This window comes from Mustela lutreola, chromosome 11 (assembly GCF_030435805.1).
Source record: "Mustela lutreola isolate mMusLut2 chromosome 11, mMusLut2.pri, whole genome shotgun sequence".
NCBI classification, from domain to species: Eukaryota; Metazoa; Chordata; class Mammalia; order Carnivora; family Mustelidae; genus Mustela; species Mustela lutreola.
The window spans coordinates 63,793,306-63,810,482 of NC_081300.1; the positions used below are offsets into that span (position 1 = coordinate 63,793,306).

The 17,177-nt window shown below is 47.4% G+C and overlaps 1 protein-coding gene across 1 annotated transcript in view; it reads left to right on the forward strand.

Annotated features, from left to right (window-relative positions):
• The window catches only part of PI4KA (phosphatidylinositol 4-kinase alpha), a 115,182-nt gene that overhangs the window by 37,206 nt on the left and 60,799 nt on the right, over positions 1 to 17,177 (forward strand). Inside the window, exons 11-19 of the mRNA XM_059140278.1 lie at positions 939 to 1,130; positions 1,659 to 1,759; positions 2,413 to 2,542; positions 3,577 to 3,709; positions 5,632 to 5,727; positions 6,106 to 6,289; positions 6,716 to 6,819; positions 8,953 to 9,121; positions 12,535 to 12,585. Of these exons, the coding sequence (XP_058996261.1) occupies positions 939 to 1,130; positions 1,659 to 1,759; positions 2,413 to 2,542; positions 3,577 to 3,709; positions 5,632 to 5,727; positions 6,106 to 6,289; positions 6,716 to 6,819; positions 8,953 to 9,121; positions 12,535 to 12,585 (1,160 nt within the window). The remainder of the gene's footprint in view (positions 1 to 938; positions 1,131 to 1,658; positions 1,760 to 2,412; positions 2,543 to 3,576; positions 3,710 to 5,631; positions 5,728 to 6,105; positions 6,290 to 6,715; positions 6,820 to 8,952; positions 9,122 to 12,534; positions 12,586 to 17,177) is intronic.

The window sequence follows — 17,177 nt, forward strand, 5'->3', positions numbered from 1 at the left end:
TTAGCTGTTTTCCTAATTCGGTTCCAGAAACTCCTGGGACTTTGTGTCAGGCTGGAGACCTAGCAAGTGTTAGGTTCACAAAGAAGGGTGGAAGGGACTGGCCTGTCCAACCTGACCTTCAGGTGCCCTGAGGCTTCTCTCCTCACCTGAGCCTCATGTTGCCAGCTTCCTTGGCTTTTCTGACTTGTTCCCATCACAGGGAGTCTCCTGATTTTTCCAGGCCCCAAAGATGAAAGTTGGAAGAAGCTGTGAACTCTGGGTGCCCCAAAGATGCAGCCCTGTACCCAGGGAATTCTCATCTTCAGGCAATAGCCAGTTTTCCCCTTAGCTGATATAGCCCACAACCTTTTCATTTAAAACAACAACAACAACAACAACAAAACCACTAAAGTATTTCTCACTGTTAGGGGGACCAGTTCTAGCAATGATACATCCCAGTTTCTGTGTTTCATACATTCAAGTTTTAGAATATTGACTGCTTAAAACACAGCATGGCTCTCACTTCCCTGGGAAATGGTCATTTCTCCTGAGTGCCCAGTAGTGTGTATGCTGACAGCCAGCATAACCTATTCAAATTCTTCCCAGTGGGCATTCTTTCCTTTCTTTCTTTCTATTTTTCTTTTTATTTTTTTGAGAGAGCGCAGCATGCCTCTGTGTATTTATGTGAGCAGGTGGGGAGGGCCAGAGGGAGAGAGAGAATCTTAAGCAGGGGCTTGACCTCATGACACTGAGATCATGACCTGAGCTGAGATCAAGAATTGGATGCCTAACTGCCAGCCACCCAGGCGCCGCCCCCTCAGTGGGCATTCTTATAACCAAAAGAGCCGGCAGCAGACCTACTCCTTTCGGGTTTCTGTTAGAGTGGGAGAGACCATAGGGTTACTGCTTGAACTTTGGTGGTTTGTTTCCACCCTCAATGCCTGCTGTCTTTCCCACAGACCTTCCAACCTCCTTTGTGAAGGAGATCCATGATTTTGTGCTGGAGCAGTTCAACACGAGCCAAGGGGAGCTCCAGAAGATTCTACACGATGCCGACCGGGTCCACAATGAACTGAGCCCCCTCAAGCTTCGCTGCCAGGCAAACGCTGCCTGTGTGGACCTCATGGTGTGGGCCGTGAAGGACGAGCAGGGTGAGCATTGCCCCTGCCGGTGCCCAAGATGTCCGGTGTCCTGTCCTCAGGTTGAGGAAACTGGACACGGGAGGAAGTGATGGCCAAGGCCACAGGGACTGTGTGTTCTCTTCCTTATTTCTTGATGGTTCTTTAGGCTTTTATGTGGAGAAGTGGGAGGTCTGTGCTGGAGGAAAAGGTGCTTGTCTAGGGTGAGTGAATAGCAGAATGGGAAGTGTGTGGCAGACTGTGGATGGCTGCCATGTGCAGAGCACTAGGATGAGAGGCTCAGGGCCAGCAGAGAGGAGAGAACAGTCCCTCACCACATGGGCTGGTATTTTCACAACAGCAGAGATGGAGCAGAGATGAGGTTTCAGTTAAGGATGCCTGACTGCCTGTAAATACTTTCTGGTGTAGCCACTCATTATTAATAAAGTCTGCAAAAAGTATGCCCATGGGCATTTAATTGTATGATTAATTGGTGAACAAGTATTTTGTAAATATTGGCCTTTGCTAATAGTTCATACCCTCCTCTCATTTTGACGTTAGGTGCTGAAAATCTTTGCATCAAGCTCTCCGAGAAGCTGCAGTCTAAGACGTCCAGCAAAGTCATCATTGCTCATTTGCCCTTGCTTATTTGCTGTCTGCAGGTGAGTCTCACTGACACTGGTGAGGCTTTGGTCCCATCAACCAGGGGAATCTTCTTGTTATATCTTTTAGGCTCTGGTTGGTGTATCAGCAGCACAACCTGAGCTGTTGTCTCCAGGAACTTGAACCAGAGCCTGCTGTGGACACGGTTCATCAATGAGTGGGGGGCTGCTGCTGACAGTGTGCCAGGGATTTCTGTGATTTTCATGAGCAGCTGAGTCTGTGGAGAGGCCACCCTGTGTGGGCCATTCCCAAGACCACCCTGTGTGGGCCATTCCCAAGACCACAGGCTAAGTGCTGAGGACACCTCCCAATGTCTGCAGTTCTCAGAGATTCTTAACCTGCCAACTGACCAATCCCAATAACCATATCTGCCCTTGTTCAGAAATCATGTTGTGTATCCTTTCTCCCCTAAATTTGCTTTCAAAAGAAATGGACACAATTTAGCAATATATCTCCTGTTTAGGGTAAGCAGAGCCTAGACCATGCTCCTTTCCTCTTTTTCTGCCCCGTGAGAGCAAAGTGGCCCTGAATGTTTTGACCTTGGAAGTTTCTGGTCCCCAACTCAGGTGTCGGAAAGGTTGGGCATCTATTGCTTGGGCCTGCTCAGCTGGCTACAGCCTATGTTGTATGATGGCTTGATGGTGTGTTACAGGGTCTGGGCCGCCTGTGTGAGAGGTTCCCGGTGGTGGTACATTCAGTGACACCGTCTCTGCGGGACTTCCTGGTTGTCCCGTCCCCTGTGCTGGTGAAGCTCTACAAGTGCCACAGTCAGTACCACACAGGTAACAGATGGCTGTACCCAAAGCCACCTCTCCAGCTCCTAAATCCCATGTGTCCCTGAGGGTCCAAGAAAAGGACCACATGACCTTGTGTGCCAGCCTGCTATGGTTTCGTGACTAAGAGATTGTGGCTGGGCTGTGCGCCCTGCCCTGTTCTTGGGCTCATTCTTCCTTTATGCCTTTCTTCATGGCTTTCCATACATGACCCCATCTGGCTACAGTTCTTTCCTTCCTCCACCCTCCCTGGCATATACTCCTGCCACCACTGAGGGGTCTTCTAGTCCCTCTTGGTTTTTGGCTCCTTCTATCACTGAGACAGTCTAAAGTGAGAGTCCAGCATGTTCCAGACACTGGTCAGGAGCTCTCCATGCTGGATCTCAGCTGGGTCTCAGCTAGTCCCTATTCCTGCCTCATGAGTGTATTATCACATTTCTGTGACAAGGACATGGGCTCACAGCAAATCTGGCCACCCGTAACCATTAGCATTCATTAACACCTGCTTCCTCCTGGGGCTCTAATGCTGTATTGCTCATACCATCCTGTCAGTCCTGTGAAGGTGGGTGCTTTATCCTCTCCCTTCAGATGAAGAAACCCAACTTCCAAGCAGGTGAAAGACTTTTCCCTGGACCCCGGGACAAGGAGAGATTTCTGTGGCTCTATAGCTCCTGCTCTCTACTCACCCCCCACCCGTATTATTTTTGTGCACATCAGCTAGGTAATCCTCAGGGACAGGACCATGGCTCACCCTTGGGGCTGAATACCTGTGGGTGTTCATCAGGACTTTCAAACCATTTCTTAAGAAATCTTTGTGTTACTCATTTATCGCTTTGCAACCTAAACATTCTTCCTTTTGTTTAAACATGTTAATTTCATCCTTTCTGTTCTCACTTCTGTTGCTGAAATGTTTGGTCAAATCATTTTAGAGGGGTTGTTTTATAAGGTAAAAGTGATCAGCATATATTTTGGTTTTGAATTATTGACAAGGGGATGGAAAATGACAGGTTTAACCAGATACATACTTGAATTTTTACATTTAGTTGCTGGCAATGATATAAAAATCAGTGTAACCAATGAGCATTCTGAGTCAACTCTGAATGTCATGTCGGGAAAGAAGACCCAACCCTCCATGTATGAGCAGCTCCGGGACATTGCCATTGACAACATCTGCAGGTGGGAGACCGGCCAATGGGATGCATAACCTGGGGAGGAAGGGAAAAAGTTTCAGATAAAATTACTAAAAAGTGAGAAATGTTCATAATTTTTTAAAGCTTGTTTTGGACTATTGTAAACCTACACCCGATTTTAAAAGAGAGATTATTGCATATTTTTTAATGATATTTTTAAAAAGATTTCTCTGGCACCTGGGTGGCTTAGTGGGTTAAAGCCTCTGCCTTAGGCTCAGGTCATGATTCCAGGGTCCTGGGATCAAGCCCTGCATCGGGCTCTCTGCTCAGTAGGGAGCCTGCTTCCTCCTCTCTCCCTCTGCCTGCCTCTCTGCCTACTTGTGATCTCTCTCTGTCAAATAAATAAATAAAATCTTTAAAAAAAAAAAAAGAAGACTTTTAAAAAGATTTCTCCATTTATTTTAGAGAGAGAGCGCGCGCACACACGTGTGCACAGGAGGGAAGGGCAGAGGAAAAAGAGAGAGATTCTCAAGCAGACTCTGTGCTCAGTGCAGAGCCTGATGTAAGGCTCAATGTGGAGCTCAATCTCATGATCCCAAGCTCATGACTAGATCCGAAATCAAGAGTCAGATGCTTAGCTGACTGTGTCACCCAGGCACCCCACTTTTTTTTTTTAAGATTTTATGTATGTTGGGGCACCTGGGTGGTTAAGTGGGTTAAAGTCTTTGCCTTCAGCTCAGGTCATGACCTCAGGGTCCTGGGATCGAGCCCCGCATTGGGCTTTCTGCTCAGCAGGGAGCCTGCTTCCCCCTCCTCTCTCTCTGCCTTCTCTCTGTCTACTTGTGATCTCTGTCTGTCAAATAAATAAAATCTTAAAAAAAAAAAAAAGATCTAAATGTTTATTAAAAAATTTTTAAAAAAAGATTTTATTTATGTTGAGAGAGAGAGAGCATAAGCTGGAGGGGGTGTGGGAAGAAGGGCAGAGGGAGAGGAAGAAGCAGATCCCAGGCTGAACAGGGAATCCGATGTAGGACTCGATCCCAGGACTTACTGGGATCATGACCTGAGCCGAAGGCAGATGTTTTAACTGACTGAGCCACCCAGGCACCCCTAAATTTTTTTTTTTAAATAAGGTTTGTTTTTCTTTTCCTGATCATAAATGTAATTTAAAAATGGAAATATAGAAAAAATGGAAAGAGTTATCTCTCAGCCAATTATCCAGAGTAACGACACATTGTCACATTTTCTGTTTTTTTTGTAATTTTTAGCATAAGGGACGGATTTTATATGATTGAGTGTCCTTGCTGCCCAGGATTCTGCTATGTGAACTCTTGCATTCCAAACTCAGAAACCACTTAACATTTTAATTTATATGAAAATGTATCTCTCCCTCTGAATTCTGGCTCCATGCTCTCAGAAACCCCATCAAGAGAATATGACGGCCCTTTTCTGTTAGCCAGATGCTCTTCTCTGACTCTGGCATGGGAGCCAAACAGACACAGAAAGCAAGAGATGCCTGAAAAGATTTTGTGTCTTCATGGGCTTTTAAAATTACCTCTTTTCTTTAGAAAATAAATTTTTCTTCATACTAGTAAAACTTTGGTATATCATATAATATTCCCTGAGGTGTTTTGGGACCATGTATCTTGAACCAGTTACTGTAACTTGTAAAGGAACAGTTCTGGAAATTTTAAATTGGAATCAGGGTGAGTGTAACATTCTGAAGTAAACTGTTCTGGTCAAATAATGAAGTTACTGTTTCTGACTGAGATAGTTATCAAATGGGCAAAATCTGCAGCAATTCTTTGAATTCATTCTGTGTAATGATTTTCATTCAGATTTCTGGGGAAAAAATGCTCAGAGCAGTTTTTTAAACTCTGTAGACCTGACAAAGAGACAAAAACCAGAAACAGAACCCTCATCTGTTGTTCTGATGCCCCATGCCATGTGGGTTTCCTCACTCTCCAGGTGCCTGAAAGCTGGCTTGACGGTGGACACGGTGATCGTGGAGGCCTTCCTGGCCAGCCTCTCCAACCGGCTCTACATCTCCCAGGAGAGTGACAAGTACGTCTCATCCCCAAAGGGCAGCCTGTTGTTCTCAGCAGGCCTGGCGGGGGGGTAGGGAGGGGCTGGTATCTTGCACTTCTGTGCTTCTTACTTGCAGAGCGTGGAGTCATGCATCAGATCTGTCCCCCCATTTAAGGTGAAACTCACCTTAGAATGTTGATCCTGGACCACTGTTTGGGAGCAGAGAAAGATCTGTGTCATACTGAGTAGAGCCAGAGACTTTATGTTTCTACTGGAAGTAAGGATTCCAGGCAGCCGCTGTCAGATGACCACTTCATCTGACAGACTGTGGTAACCTTGAGGTCCAGGCTGTAGCTTCTGGGCTTCATTTCACAGAGAACTGTTCCCAGGATGCTTCTCTTTCTCCCCTCACAGGGACGCTCACTTGATTCCTGACCATACCATCCGAGCCTTGGGACACATTGCGGTGGCCTTGAGGGACACCCCAAAGGTCATGGAGCCAATTCTGCAGATCCTGCAGCAGAAATTCTGCCAGCCCCCCTCCCCCCTTGATGTGCTCATCATTGACCAGCTGGGCTGCCTGGTTATCACCGGAAACGTAAGGCAGGACCTATGGTAAAACCCATTACCCTTTGACTATCAGGAGTGCAAAAATAGATTAAATTTACCCTGCAGATGAGTTAAATTCTCACAGCTCTCCTGACAGTGAATAGGGAGATTTTTTTCCAAGTAACAAGGAATAGTGATGGCTCCCTAAGTGCTGGGAAAAGGAGGTTTAAATTCATTTCTTGCTGATGTTAATAACATGTAATAGAATTTAAGTTGAAACCATTTCCCTTTTAGCTTGTGAAGTTTGCTGAAAGCTTTAGGAACGGGTGCCCTTGATGTTCTTTTGGGCCTTTATGGTCCATACATTCCAGAAGCTCTTTCTCTGAATGATGGTAGAGGGGCCTTTTTCATGTTCCAAGGAAGGGCTTTCATGGGAAGTCATGCCACGGTAACTGTGTCCCTCACTCTCTTCCAGCAATACATTTATCAGGAAGTATGGAATCTCTTCCAGCAGATCAGCGTGAAGGCCAGCTCTGTCGTGTACTCAGCCACTAAAGATTACAAGGATCATGGCTACAGGTAATTCACTAGACCTCGTTGTCACTCTAGATCATGACAGTTTTCAGCACCCTTTAAAAGTGTGAGGTTTGGGGATTTGTCTTTTGAATAAACTTTTTTCCTACAAAAGCAGTATATGCTACAAATCAGCACATGCACAAGCAGGAAATGAGCGAGTGCCACTAGGAGCTGAGCATCTCAGTGTCATTACCTCAGACCCTCCCTTGACAACGAAGTGTCCACCCAGCCAGTAGGCTTTTTTATGTACCAGTGCATCAGCCATGCCGTTAACCTTCTACCATGTGCCACCTTTAATGGCTGCGGAGTGTCCCATCATAGAGCAGCACTGAGATCTAATCAGTCCCTAGCTTGGAGGTGTGGTAGTTTGCCAGGTTTCCCACTGGTAAGCGCTACATCCAACGATCTAATAGCTGTGTATCTGTGAGTGTCTCTGACGCTTTCCTCAGGATAGATTCAGAGAGGTGGGATTTGGAGGGTCGGAAGGAGTGGACATTTTCATCCTCAGATGTTTGATATTTGTGTAAAGTTTGGCCAGTTTTACTGGCAGACTAAGATATGCTTCCTTGCCTGTTCCTTGCCCCTACTGTGAACGCCTGGAGGGCAGGGTCATGTTTTTCCACATCGGGAGTATCTCACAAGAGTTTGACAGACCTAGGGAAGAAAGGGGCAGGGAAGACATGTGCCCCTTTGTTGGCATTTCTTTTCTCTCCTTCTGACCTTTACGTGCAGGGCTCATTCTGAGCTTCTCTCCAACTTACGTTAGTGGGTGGAAGTGTGGCTGTGTGACCTTTGAAAAAGATCACCGTCTCCGTGCCTTCGTTTCTTCTTCTGTCATCTGTCAAATGAACACCTGTCTCCATTTGTGTGGGTAATTTAGACCACCTACAGGAAAGCTCTTGATAAATTCACACTCTTGTGGTGTCATTCCTTTGCCTTCTTACTGCCTCCATTTCAAGCCCAGGCTACTAGAACAGCCTGAGGACTGGTTTAGGGAGGCATTCAGCTCCTTTCCCCTTTATCTGGAAAGGGGATGGATGGTCCATTCATCTCTGGTCTCTGTGAAGAAACTGACTCACAGACCAAAACACCTCTTTCCCTCACTGCTTCCTTGTCCCGAAGTGACTTCTGCACCTCCTTGGTCCTCACACCTTCCCCTCCTTGTCTTTGTCCTTCTGACCCTTGCCTCCATCTCGCTGCTGTATGCAGTACTTGGCCTTCTCCATGCCTACCAGTTCTTCAACTTCTGACTCCACCTCCATAAAGTCTTACCGCTACCACAAGTGGTTTGTCTTCTTCCTCACCAGTGGAGGCTTTTACTGCCATCCGTTTGCCCTTACCTCCCAGGATTTCACGTGTCTGTGAAGGGTGTGCTGTTTGCTGGGAGATTTCTGCGGGCCAGGCAATGAGCCCAGTGCTTCATGTGGAGTGTTTCATTCATCCTACACCCTGTGAGGAGGGAATTCTATTATTCTTGTTTTATTTGGTAGGAAACTGAGGCTCAAAGATGAGCCACTCTCCTGAGGTCATCCAGCATAGAAGTGGCAGGTGCTGGCTGCCCCCACAGAAGTCTGGCCAGCCTTGCTGGTTTGCTGTGACTCTCTGGGCAGGGGGCGCATTGTCAGCTTTGTATCCAGGGCTTACCTTTACTAGCACTGTCCTAATGCAGGTTGTCCCAGGGCCACTGAGTGCTTCCTGAGTGCCTGATGTGAACTAATACTAGCATCAGCCCTATGGTGGAGGCAGTGTGGGGAAGAAGCTGATCGTCACAGGAAAGTTTCATGGGTGGTAATAGTGAATTAAGGCTTCCTATAATTGAGGATTTATAGGAATTTAGCTATGTAGTAGTCTTTCAACACTCAGAAGTGTCCTAAGATCTTCACAAGTTCTATAAGTGTGGATTTCTGGACCCTAAGCAGTTCCCCGAGGCCCTTAATGCATGTCAGGAGAGGTTAAAGCCATTTCTGTAGCAGCTGACTGTCCTTTAGGGAGCTGGTGTTCACAGAGACACTCATCCCCCCTGGAGGGCTCCTTCATTCACAGGCACTGAGGGGCGTGATGAGGCAGGAGTCAGCTGGCCTCACCCTTGCAGTCCAGACCCTGTGTTGTAGCAGCTGTCATTTCTCTCCCCACCAGGCACTGCTCCCTGGCGGTGATCAATGCCCTGGCCAACATCGCAGCCAACATCCAGGATGAGCACCTCGTGGACGAGCTGCTCATGAACCTGCTGGAGCTGTTTGTGCAGCTGGGGCTGGAGGGAAAGCGGGCCAGCGAGCGGGCCAGTGAGAAGGGGCCTGCCCTGAAGGTAGGGAGGGAGGAAGGGCGGTCACCCCGGGGCATCTGGTAAACAGCAAGAACAAAGGTTCTTTCTCGGGGCTGCTGGCAAGTTTTCGGAGAAGGTGGCTTTCTTGTAGAACCATGTCTGGCTTGTGACAGCTACCTCCCCTAGCCCAGGGTGGTAAGTGACAGCAGCCTCGTTAGTATGGACTCCCCCAAACCTCCTCTCTTCCTTCTCTCCGCCATCATGAAGCCAGGGGGTGGAGGCCTTCATCAGAACACAGTGACAACATGAGAAGGGCCAGATCTGACCTAATCTGGGCCATCCAGGGAGACAGGTCCATCGGGACAGATAAAATGACAGGTCTTGAGCCTCCAAAGAGACAGACTGGGGAAGTTGAGGCAGGTTAAGCTCCCTACCCCATCATGTCCTCTTTGACCTGTCATGTTGGTGCCATTCTTTCTACCAGATCTCCACCACCTTCATCCTCCTTTGTCTTTTCCTCCCACCTTCCTTCCCCAGACAGTTACTGTTTACCTACTGTGTGCCTAGTCAAGGGTCAGCCAACCTTCTCTAAAGGGCCAGATTATACTTATTTTATGCTCTGTGGGCCGTAGAGTCTCTGTTGCAACTACTCAGCTCAGTCCTGGTAGCATAAAGCCAGTTAAAGAATGGACGGCTGTGCACCCATAAAACTCTATTTCCAAGAACAGGTGTGGGTCAGATTTGGCCACAGCCAAATCTTTCTTCACCCTTGTTCTAGGTGCTGGGGTTACGGAAGTGAACAGGCAGACAAGGGGCCTACTCCTACAGACAGCAAAGCCAAAACAGGGCAGTGTGTAGAGGAGTGCTTTAGATCAGGCTGTGTGACGACCTGAGGAGGTGACAGCTAAATTGAAAACTGAATGAAAAGGAGCTTTTAGCCCTCTGTGTGAAAATCTTGGCTAAGGGGGAAATAGCTGGTGCGAGAAGGGGTCCTAAGAGCCTTCGCTTTAATTCAGATTTGCTCTGCTAAACCCCTGGACAGTGATCTCCCAGGATGGTGCACAGCCAGGCCATCCTGATACACAAGGGACAGACGCATCTGTCGTGCCCAATGGGGCCTTGGGCATTGGGAAGTGAGGGCTGCTCAGAGATGAAGGGAGACACTTGGCAGCCGAGAAAGCAGAGGCTGTGATGTGTCCAAGGAGTGTTTCAGGAGTCGTTCTCCTTGCCTCCCCTGGAAATTGTATTTCAGGGCCCAGAATGACGCTCCTGGACTCAAGGGCTGCTCCTCTCTGTCTGCTCTTGCTACAAATTTACATTCTCCAGACTCAGGATGTAGTGCTTCATTCATGGGCTGGGAGTGAGGGTTGTTGCCCTGACAGTGCAGGGATCCCTTTTCTACCTTCCAGGTACAGAGCTGTGAATCCTTTTCTTTGCAGAATAGTTCCTGTTTGCGATCATGCAGAGAACAGCCCAGTGTTTACTGAGCAACTGCTGTGCTTTCCCCCTAAGATGGGGCCTCAGAGAATAAGGGGGCTTGCCGAATCTGTGAGAGGGGGTTGGCCAACATGTGCCCCAATGAAGACAAAGAGCCATGATTATAAATTAAGAAATGGCAATTCTTGGAATGCCTGGTTGACTCAGTCGGTTAAGCAGCTGCCTTCAGCTCCAGTCATGATTCCAAGGTCCTGGGATCGAATTCTGCATCGGGCTCCTTGCTCAGCAGGGTGCCTGCTTCTCTGCCTGCTGTTTCCCCTGCCTGTGTGTGGTCTTTCTCTGACAAATAAATAAAATCTTTTAAAAAAGAGAGAGAAAAAGCAAGAAACAACAATTCTTCCCAGTCATCGCGTATCTGGGAAGCTGTTAGTTTCCAGAGAGGAGGAGGCAGGGCTTGAGATTCTGTCCCCATGGCTGAGTGGCTGTAGGGTTTTGGCAAGCTACTCACACCCCGTTTTCTCCCCCAGAGATTTAGTTATTACATATGAAATGCTTGGAATTGCCCGGCATGCAGTGGTGCTCAATGTACTTGGCTGCTGCTATTAACAGAAAAAATAAACTGAATGTCCTGGAGTGAGTGCTTCCAGAACTGAGACTTATCGGTGTGCACTATAGTTTATAGCCTTATTTGTGTGTCCAACCAGGGAACCTACCTTTTAATAGTTATTTCTTATGTAATGCCCAAATTTTCCATAACTTGAAAAGAATATATGTGTATTATAGAAAAGATCAGAAACCGTTAACTGATAAAGTAAAAAGCACCCGTAATTCCTCTACTCAGATGTACTCATTACTGACATTTTTAAAAAAGATTTTATTTATTTATTTGAGAGAGAGAGAAGGAGACGGAGAGCACAAGTGTGGGGTAGGGTGGGAGGAGGCAGAGGGAGAGGGAGATGCAGGCTTCCTGCTGAGCAGGAAGCCCAAAGCAGGGCTCAATCACAGGACTCTGAGATCGTGACCTGAGCTGAAGGCAGATGCTTAACTGACTGAGCCACCCAGGCGTCTCTCATCATTGACATTTTGATAGACTTCCTCCTAGATTTCTTTATGGAAATATATTTATTTTACATGATCAAGATTATATCATTGAATACTCTGAAATCATGATTTTTTTCCCATTTAAAATTTGCTGTGGGCACTTTCCAAAGTGACTAGATATTTTTCAGAAAGGTGTCTTTTTTTTTCCAAAAGATTTTATTTATTTATTTGACAGAGAGAGACACAGCAAGAGAGGGAACACAAGCAGGGGTAGTGGGAGAGAGAGAAACAGGTTTCCCACTTAGCAGACAGCCTGATGCAGGACTCTATCCCAGGACCCTGGGATTACGACCTGAGCCGAAGGCAGACGCTTAATGACTGAGCCACCCAGGCACCCAGAAAGTTGTCTTTTTAATACCTGTGTGGTATTTAATTTTACATGGGTACTATAACTTACATAATCATTCTACTGTTTGGCATGTTTCCATTTTTTTGATATTAAAATGATGTTGGGGCACCTGGGTGGCTTAGTCAGTTAGGCATCTGACTCTTGATCTCAGCTCAAGTCTTGATCTCAGGGTCATGAGTTCAAGTAGGATCCACACTGGGTGCGGAGCCTACTTTTTTTTTTTTTTTAAGATTTATTTATTTATTTATTTGACAGAATAGAGATCACAAGCAGGCAGAGAGGCAGGCAGAGAGAGAGGAGGAAGCAGGCTCCCTGCTGAGCAGAGAGCCTGATGTGGGACTTGATTCCAGGACCCTGGGATCATGACCCAAGCTGAAGGCAGAGACTTTAACCCACTGAGCCACCCAGGCGCCCCGTGTGGAGCCTACTTTAAAAAAAAAATTATATTGAGTGAGCGTGTTTATATATTGCTATCTATATATCTCATTATTTCTCTGAAATTAACATTATGTCTTTTTTTAATGAAAGGAACTCATGCTTTCAGTGACTCAATTCTTTTACTTTCTAGGCTTCTAGCAGCGCAGGGAACTTGGGTGTACTCATTCCTGTAATTGCTGTGGTGAGTATTAATTAACTGAGTAGTTTTAAACTTAAGATACTGTGCTTATATTTTTAGTGTTGCCTAGTGGTACACAGCAAATTTCTTAGCAAAATGCTCTTTGGAGGCCCAATGATTCTGTACATGTGGCTGTGTTTCTGCTGCCACCAGCTGTTCTATGACAATCTCACTTGTATGTGCCTGCTGTGGTCACACCCTCACTCCCATTCTCCGTGCTCTGCCTGAACCTCCTCACCGGTTGACTAGGAAACGCACTTTGGTTCTCTCTTGTGTGGCTCCCAGAGCTGAGGTGTGGCTCCAGGTTCGCCCTGTGTCTTCTGCCCTGCTCCAGTGCCTCTGAATAATAGTGGGCAGGCTCTGCTTCTATCCCCATCCTGCTCCCACAGGGGACACAAAGGGCTGGTTATACTTTGGAGCACAGCCCCACCCACCACCATGGTGGCAGCTCACAGTCTAGGCCCTGTCCTGTGCCACAACGTTCTTCATCTTGCCTTGTCTCAACCTGCAGCCTTTTCTTCCCAAATGACCTTTGTAGAAGTTGTTTTCCCTTTTCTCAGTTGTTCCCAGCTGCCACTCTTTTTTTTTTTTTTTTAATTTATTTATTTATTTATTTATTTGTCAGAGAGAGAGAGGAGTGAGAGTGAGCACAAGCAGACAGAGTGGTAAGCAGAGGCAGAGGGAGAAGCAGGCTCCCGGCTGAGCAAGGATCCCGATGCGGGACTCTTTCCCAGGACGCTGGGATCATGACCTGAGCCGAAGGCAGCCGCTTAACCAGCTGAGCCACCCAGGCGTCCCCCAGCTGCCACTCTTAAGCCACGGTCCCAGGTTCTAATATTTGTTTTCATCTCTGATTCTCTAACTTCCACTAAACCTACCTTCTGGTTAAGTCTTCCTTCTGCCTTCCAGTTCCTTCCCACCTTTCCCCAACCTCCGTAGTTTGAGTCTTGAACACTCACACATGTGTCCCTTCACATAGAACATCAGAGGGGTTGACCTCTGAGCTGTCAGGGTGACCCAGGGCTATAGAGGTCAAGCAGGTGGACAGAAAGGCACCTCTCCTGATCTCAGCTTCTGTTCTTACTGCAGTCTGCGTGTTCATCTTTTGGAATCGGTGAACTTTAGGGGTCTGATTTTAGCTGGCCAAGGTGGATGAAAATGGGAGCTGACTGGTTTATTATCATTTGCCTTTAAGATGTCACAGGTTGCACTTTGTGGAGCATTCTGCCTCCATTCACCTTCCTTCAGCTTCTCCTTTTCTTTCCCGATCCCCTGCCCTGTAAGCGCTGATTGTGGAGCAGAAGCCAAGTTGCTTGTTCCCCTGCTGCATCTGTGTCAGGATAGTCTCCTTTGCCTGCGTGTGCTGGAGGGGGTGGGGGGTGGGCTACAAGTCTGCCCGAGCCCTCGATGCCTTCCTGTACTGGTGTCTCTTCCCTCTCCCTGGGGACCTTAACCACCTTCACACCTGCGATCAGGTGCCTCCCATAGGCTGTGAGGATTTGAGAACGGCCAGGACTCTCTGCTGCGGTATTTTTCATCACTGTGTCCGTTGGTTTTTAAAAACATAAACTTTTTCACTTTATACTTAGTATTGGTTAGTGTACAGTTGTGTTTTAGAAGTACCATGCTACATAGATTCTTTGTTTGGCCTGGAGGGAAAAGTGAGGGGCATAAAGTCCATAGCACTCTCTCAGACTGTCGGAGGGGAGAGGGGCCAGCAGCAGGCTCCAAGAGAGAGCAGATTTTGGCAGCCTGGGGGCTTGTCTGGGGTGACACTCAAATCCCTGAATTCTCATGAATTCGAACACCAGAGTTCTCTGACCCGTGTGCCTGTGAGCTTTCAAGCATGTGTAGCTGTTGTCATTTAGAGTTTAATAACTGCATAGAAGAAATTGCAGGGGGCACTTTGCACTTTCTGGGAGTAGTGACCGATGAGGCTGGCTGGGAACACATAGGTGTTCAGGTCACAGAGGCCAGGGTTGGACTCCTGGTCCTATGCGTGGGATCCTGGGTGAGCATCACAACCTCTCTATGCCTGCTCTGCCCATAAAGCTTCTTGAAAAGATGAAGATGATCCTCTGAAGTGCCCATCTGGGTCAGTGTCAGCATGATTGTTAGCAACGATAGGCAAGCACACACTGACTTAAAATACTTTGTTTATCCGCTGCAGTGACCTTTTACATGAATAGAATAAGTATTGTAGTCTTAACAAAAGTTAATGGTTATATTATGGGGGAGGAAACAAATATTTGATTCTATTGCTCAACAAAGAGCACAGAGAATCATGGGATCTTACATTTGCCTTCTGGTTTGCCCCTTGGACCCTCTCGGAGAAACTAGTTTCTACCTTTTTTTTTTTTAATCTTTTCTTTCTTTCCTTTCTTTTGGAAGAAGATACTCCGGTTTGAATCTTTTGATGATTAATTGTCTCCCGCTATTTTGTTCAGTGGAAGTGCCAGTGGATTTGAGGCAGGAAGCCCGGGTGTCTGTCCATATGCAGCTTATCAGTGACTTCTCAGTGACTTTAGGAGCCTGGAGGGCATCACAGGAGACTGAGTCATATGATCTATAAGGCTCCTTCAGTAGGTTTGGTGATCTTTGACCTGCAACTTTGTAGAATAGTGTCTCTTCAGGAGTAACACTGATTAAATCGCTTTTCTTAGTGTCTAGCCCTTTAGTTAATCAAGCACCAGAAAGAGTGTCTAATGCTTAAGAGTCCTGTGTGTTCCCCTGCTGTAAACTAGTGATTTGCCAAGCTGTGCCTCCTGCTCAGAAAAAACTTGTGCACTTCACTTAGAGCTCGTTTACCTGTGCCGCTCGTAATTTTTGTGGCCTTGGACAAGTTACTTATTCTCTCAGTGCCTATAAAGTTGTGGACTAACAGGGTTTAGATCATGGACTCCTTTGAAACCCTTGCCCTCTCCTTCCATAGAAATGCATCTCTTAACAAGGTTTCAAATTTATTCTCCGGAAGTTGAGTGGGAGAAACCCGCCCAGGGCCCCCCAGTCAAGAGCCCCTGGGCTAGATACTCTCTCAAAGATAGTAACAAGGGACACCTGGGTGGCTTAGTCAGTTAAGCGGCTGCCTTCAGCTCAGGTCATGATCCCAGGGTCCTGGGATCAAGTCCTGCATTGGGCTCCCTGCTCAGCAGGGACCCTGCTTCTCCCTCTGCCTGCTGCTCCCCCTGCTTGTGCTCACTCATTCTCTCACTCTTGCTCTCTCTCTCTCACTGATGTAAATCCCTTTCAGTCATTAACTCACCTAATCCTTCCAACAGTTCTGCAAAGTAGGTGCTGTTATTATCCCTATTTTTCTTTAGACTTTTTTTTTAAGATTTTATTTATTTATTTGACAGACAAAGATCACAAGTAGGCAGAGAGAAAGGAAAGTAGGCTCTCTGCTCAGCAGGGATGTGGGCCTCCATCCTAGGACCCTGGGATCATGACCTGAGCCAAAGGCAGAGGCTTTAACCCACTGAGCCAACCAGGCGCCCCTATTATTATCCCTATTTTACAGGTGGAGAAACTGAGGTACAGAACTTGCCTCAGAGTCCCACAGCTACTAAATGTCAGAGCCAGGGTTGGGACCCAGGAAGCCTGGCTCAGGGTCTGTGTTCTGAATTAATACACTAATGCCTCTAAACCTGGATCAGCTAGTTCCTGAAAGAGAGGGTCTGGGTGCATTCTGAGCGGATGTAGGTGAACGAAAAGCATGGAGGCTAGAGGGCCTTGGCCTGGGCCAAATCACAGAGGAGCCTGGGCTGGCTCCAGCAGAGGTGGGGCGGGCCACATTGGAAGGGAGATGGTCACCTTTTGGGTCGGGGACAGACATGGCAAAGAGCTATAGGCGGGGTTTTTGAGAGAGCCACATTTAGGAATAGGAGGAACACGAGAAACCAGCAGCAGGACCAGAAAAGCAGGAACAAGCACCAGGAAAGGATAGTGTGGAAATGCACTGGAGAAGGAATTCAAGAAGTGGGGTGTCAGCCCACTCAGGGCTCCCCTAGAGGTCTGGAAGTGTGATAGGCAAAGACGTAGCCTCCACCCTGCACTGGTCAGGAGATACAGGAGGCAGAGGTGCGGGAAGTTGGAAAGGAAGCAGGTGGAGAGGAGTTACCAACAAACAGCAGGGCCTGGGGCGGATCATGTCTCCTCTGAGACCTCAGCTGTTTCTTCTGCCAAAAAGAGGGGATAACAGTGTGAACCTCTTAGTGTTGGTGGGAAGACTCAGTGATAACCTGCAGACAAACCCATCACAGTGGCCCCCTACAGTGGGGAGTGTGAGGTGCTCTCCTTTCTCTGCCACCATGACTAGTATTGGTCTCACTGAGTCAAAGCTCTCCGTGACAAGACTCTGTGGGTGACTCTGGAGTCAAGCCAACCTGTGCTCAAATCCTGCTCTACCCTGGATGCAGAGAAGACAAAGCCTCTCTTGCAGGGCTCTGGGGGTCATAGTTAGCTGCACGCACAGTATTTATGATGCTCTTAGTGTTACTGCCCATAGTGCACAGCACTGCAGAGGCACCAGGAGCCTTGAATTCTGAGCAATCTTTTTGAATTTCACTCGTTTTACCCAAGTAGCGAAACATCAAGAC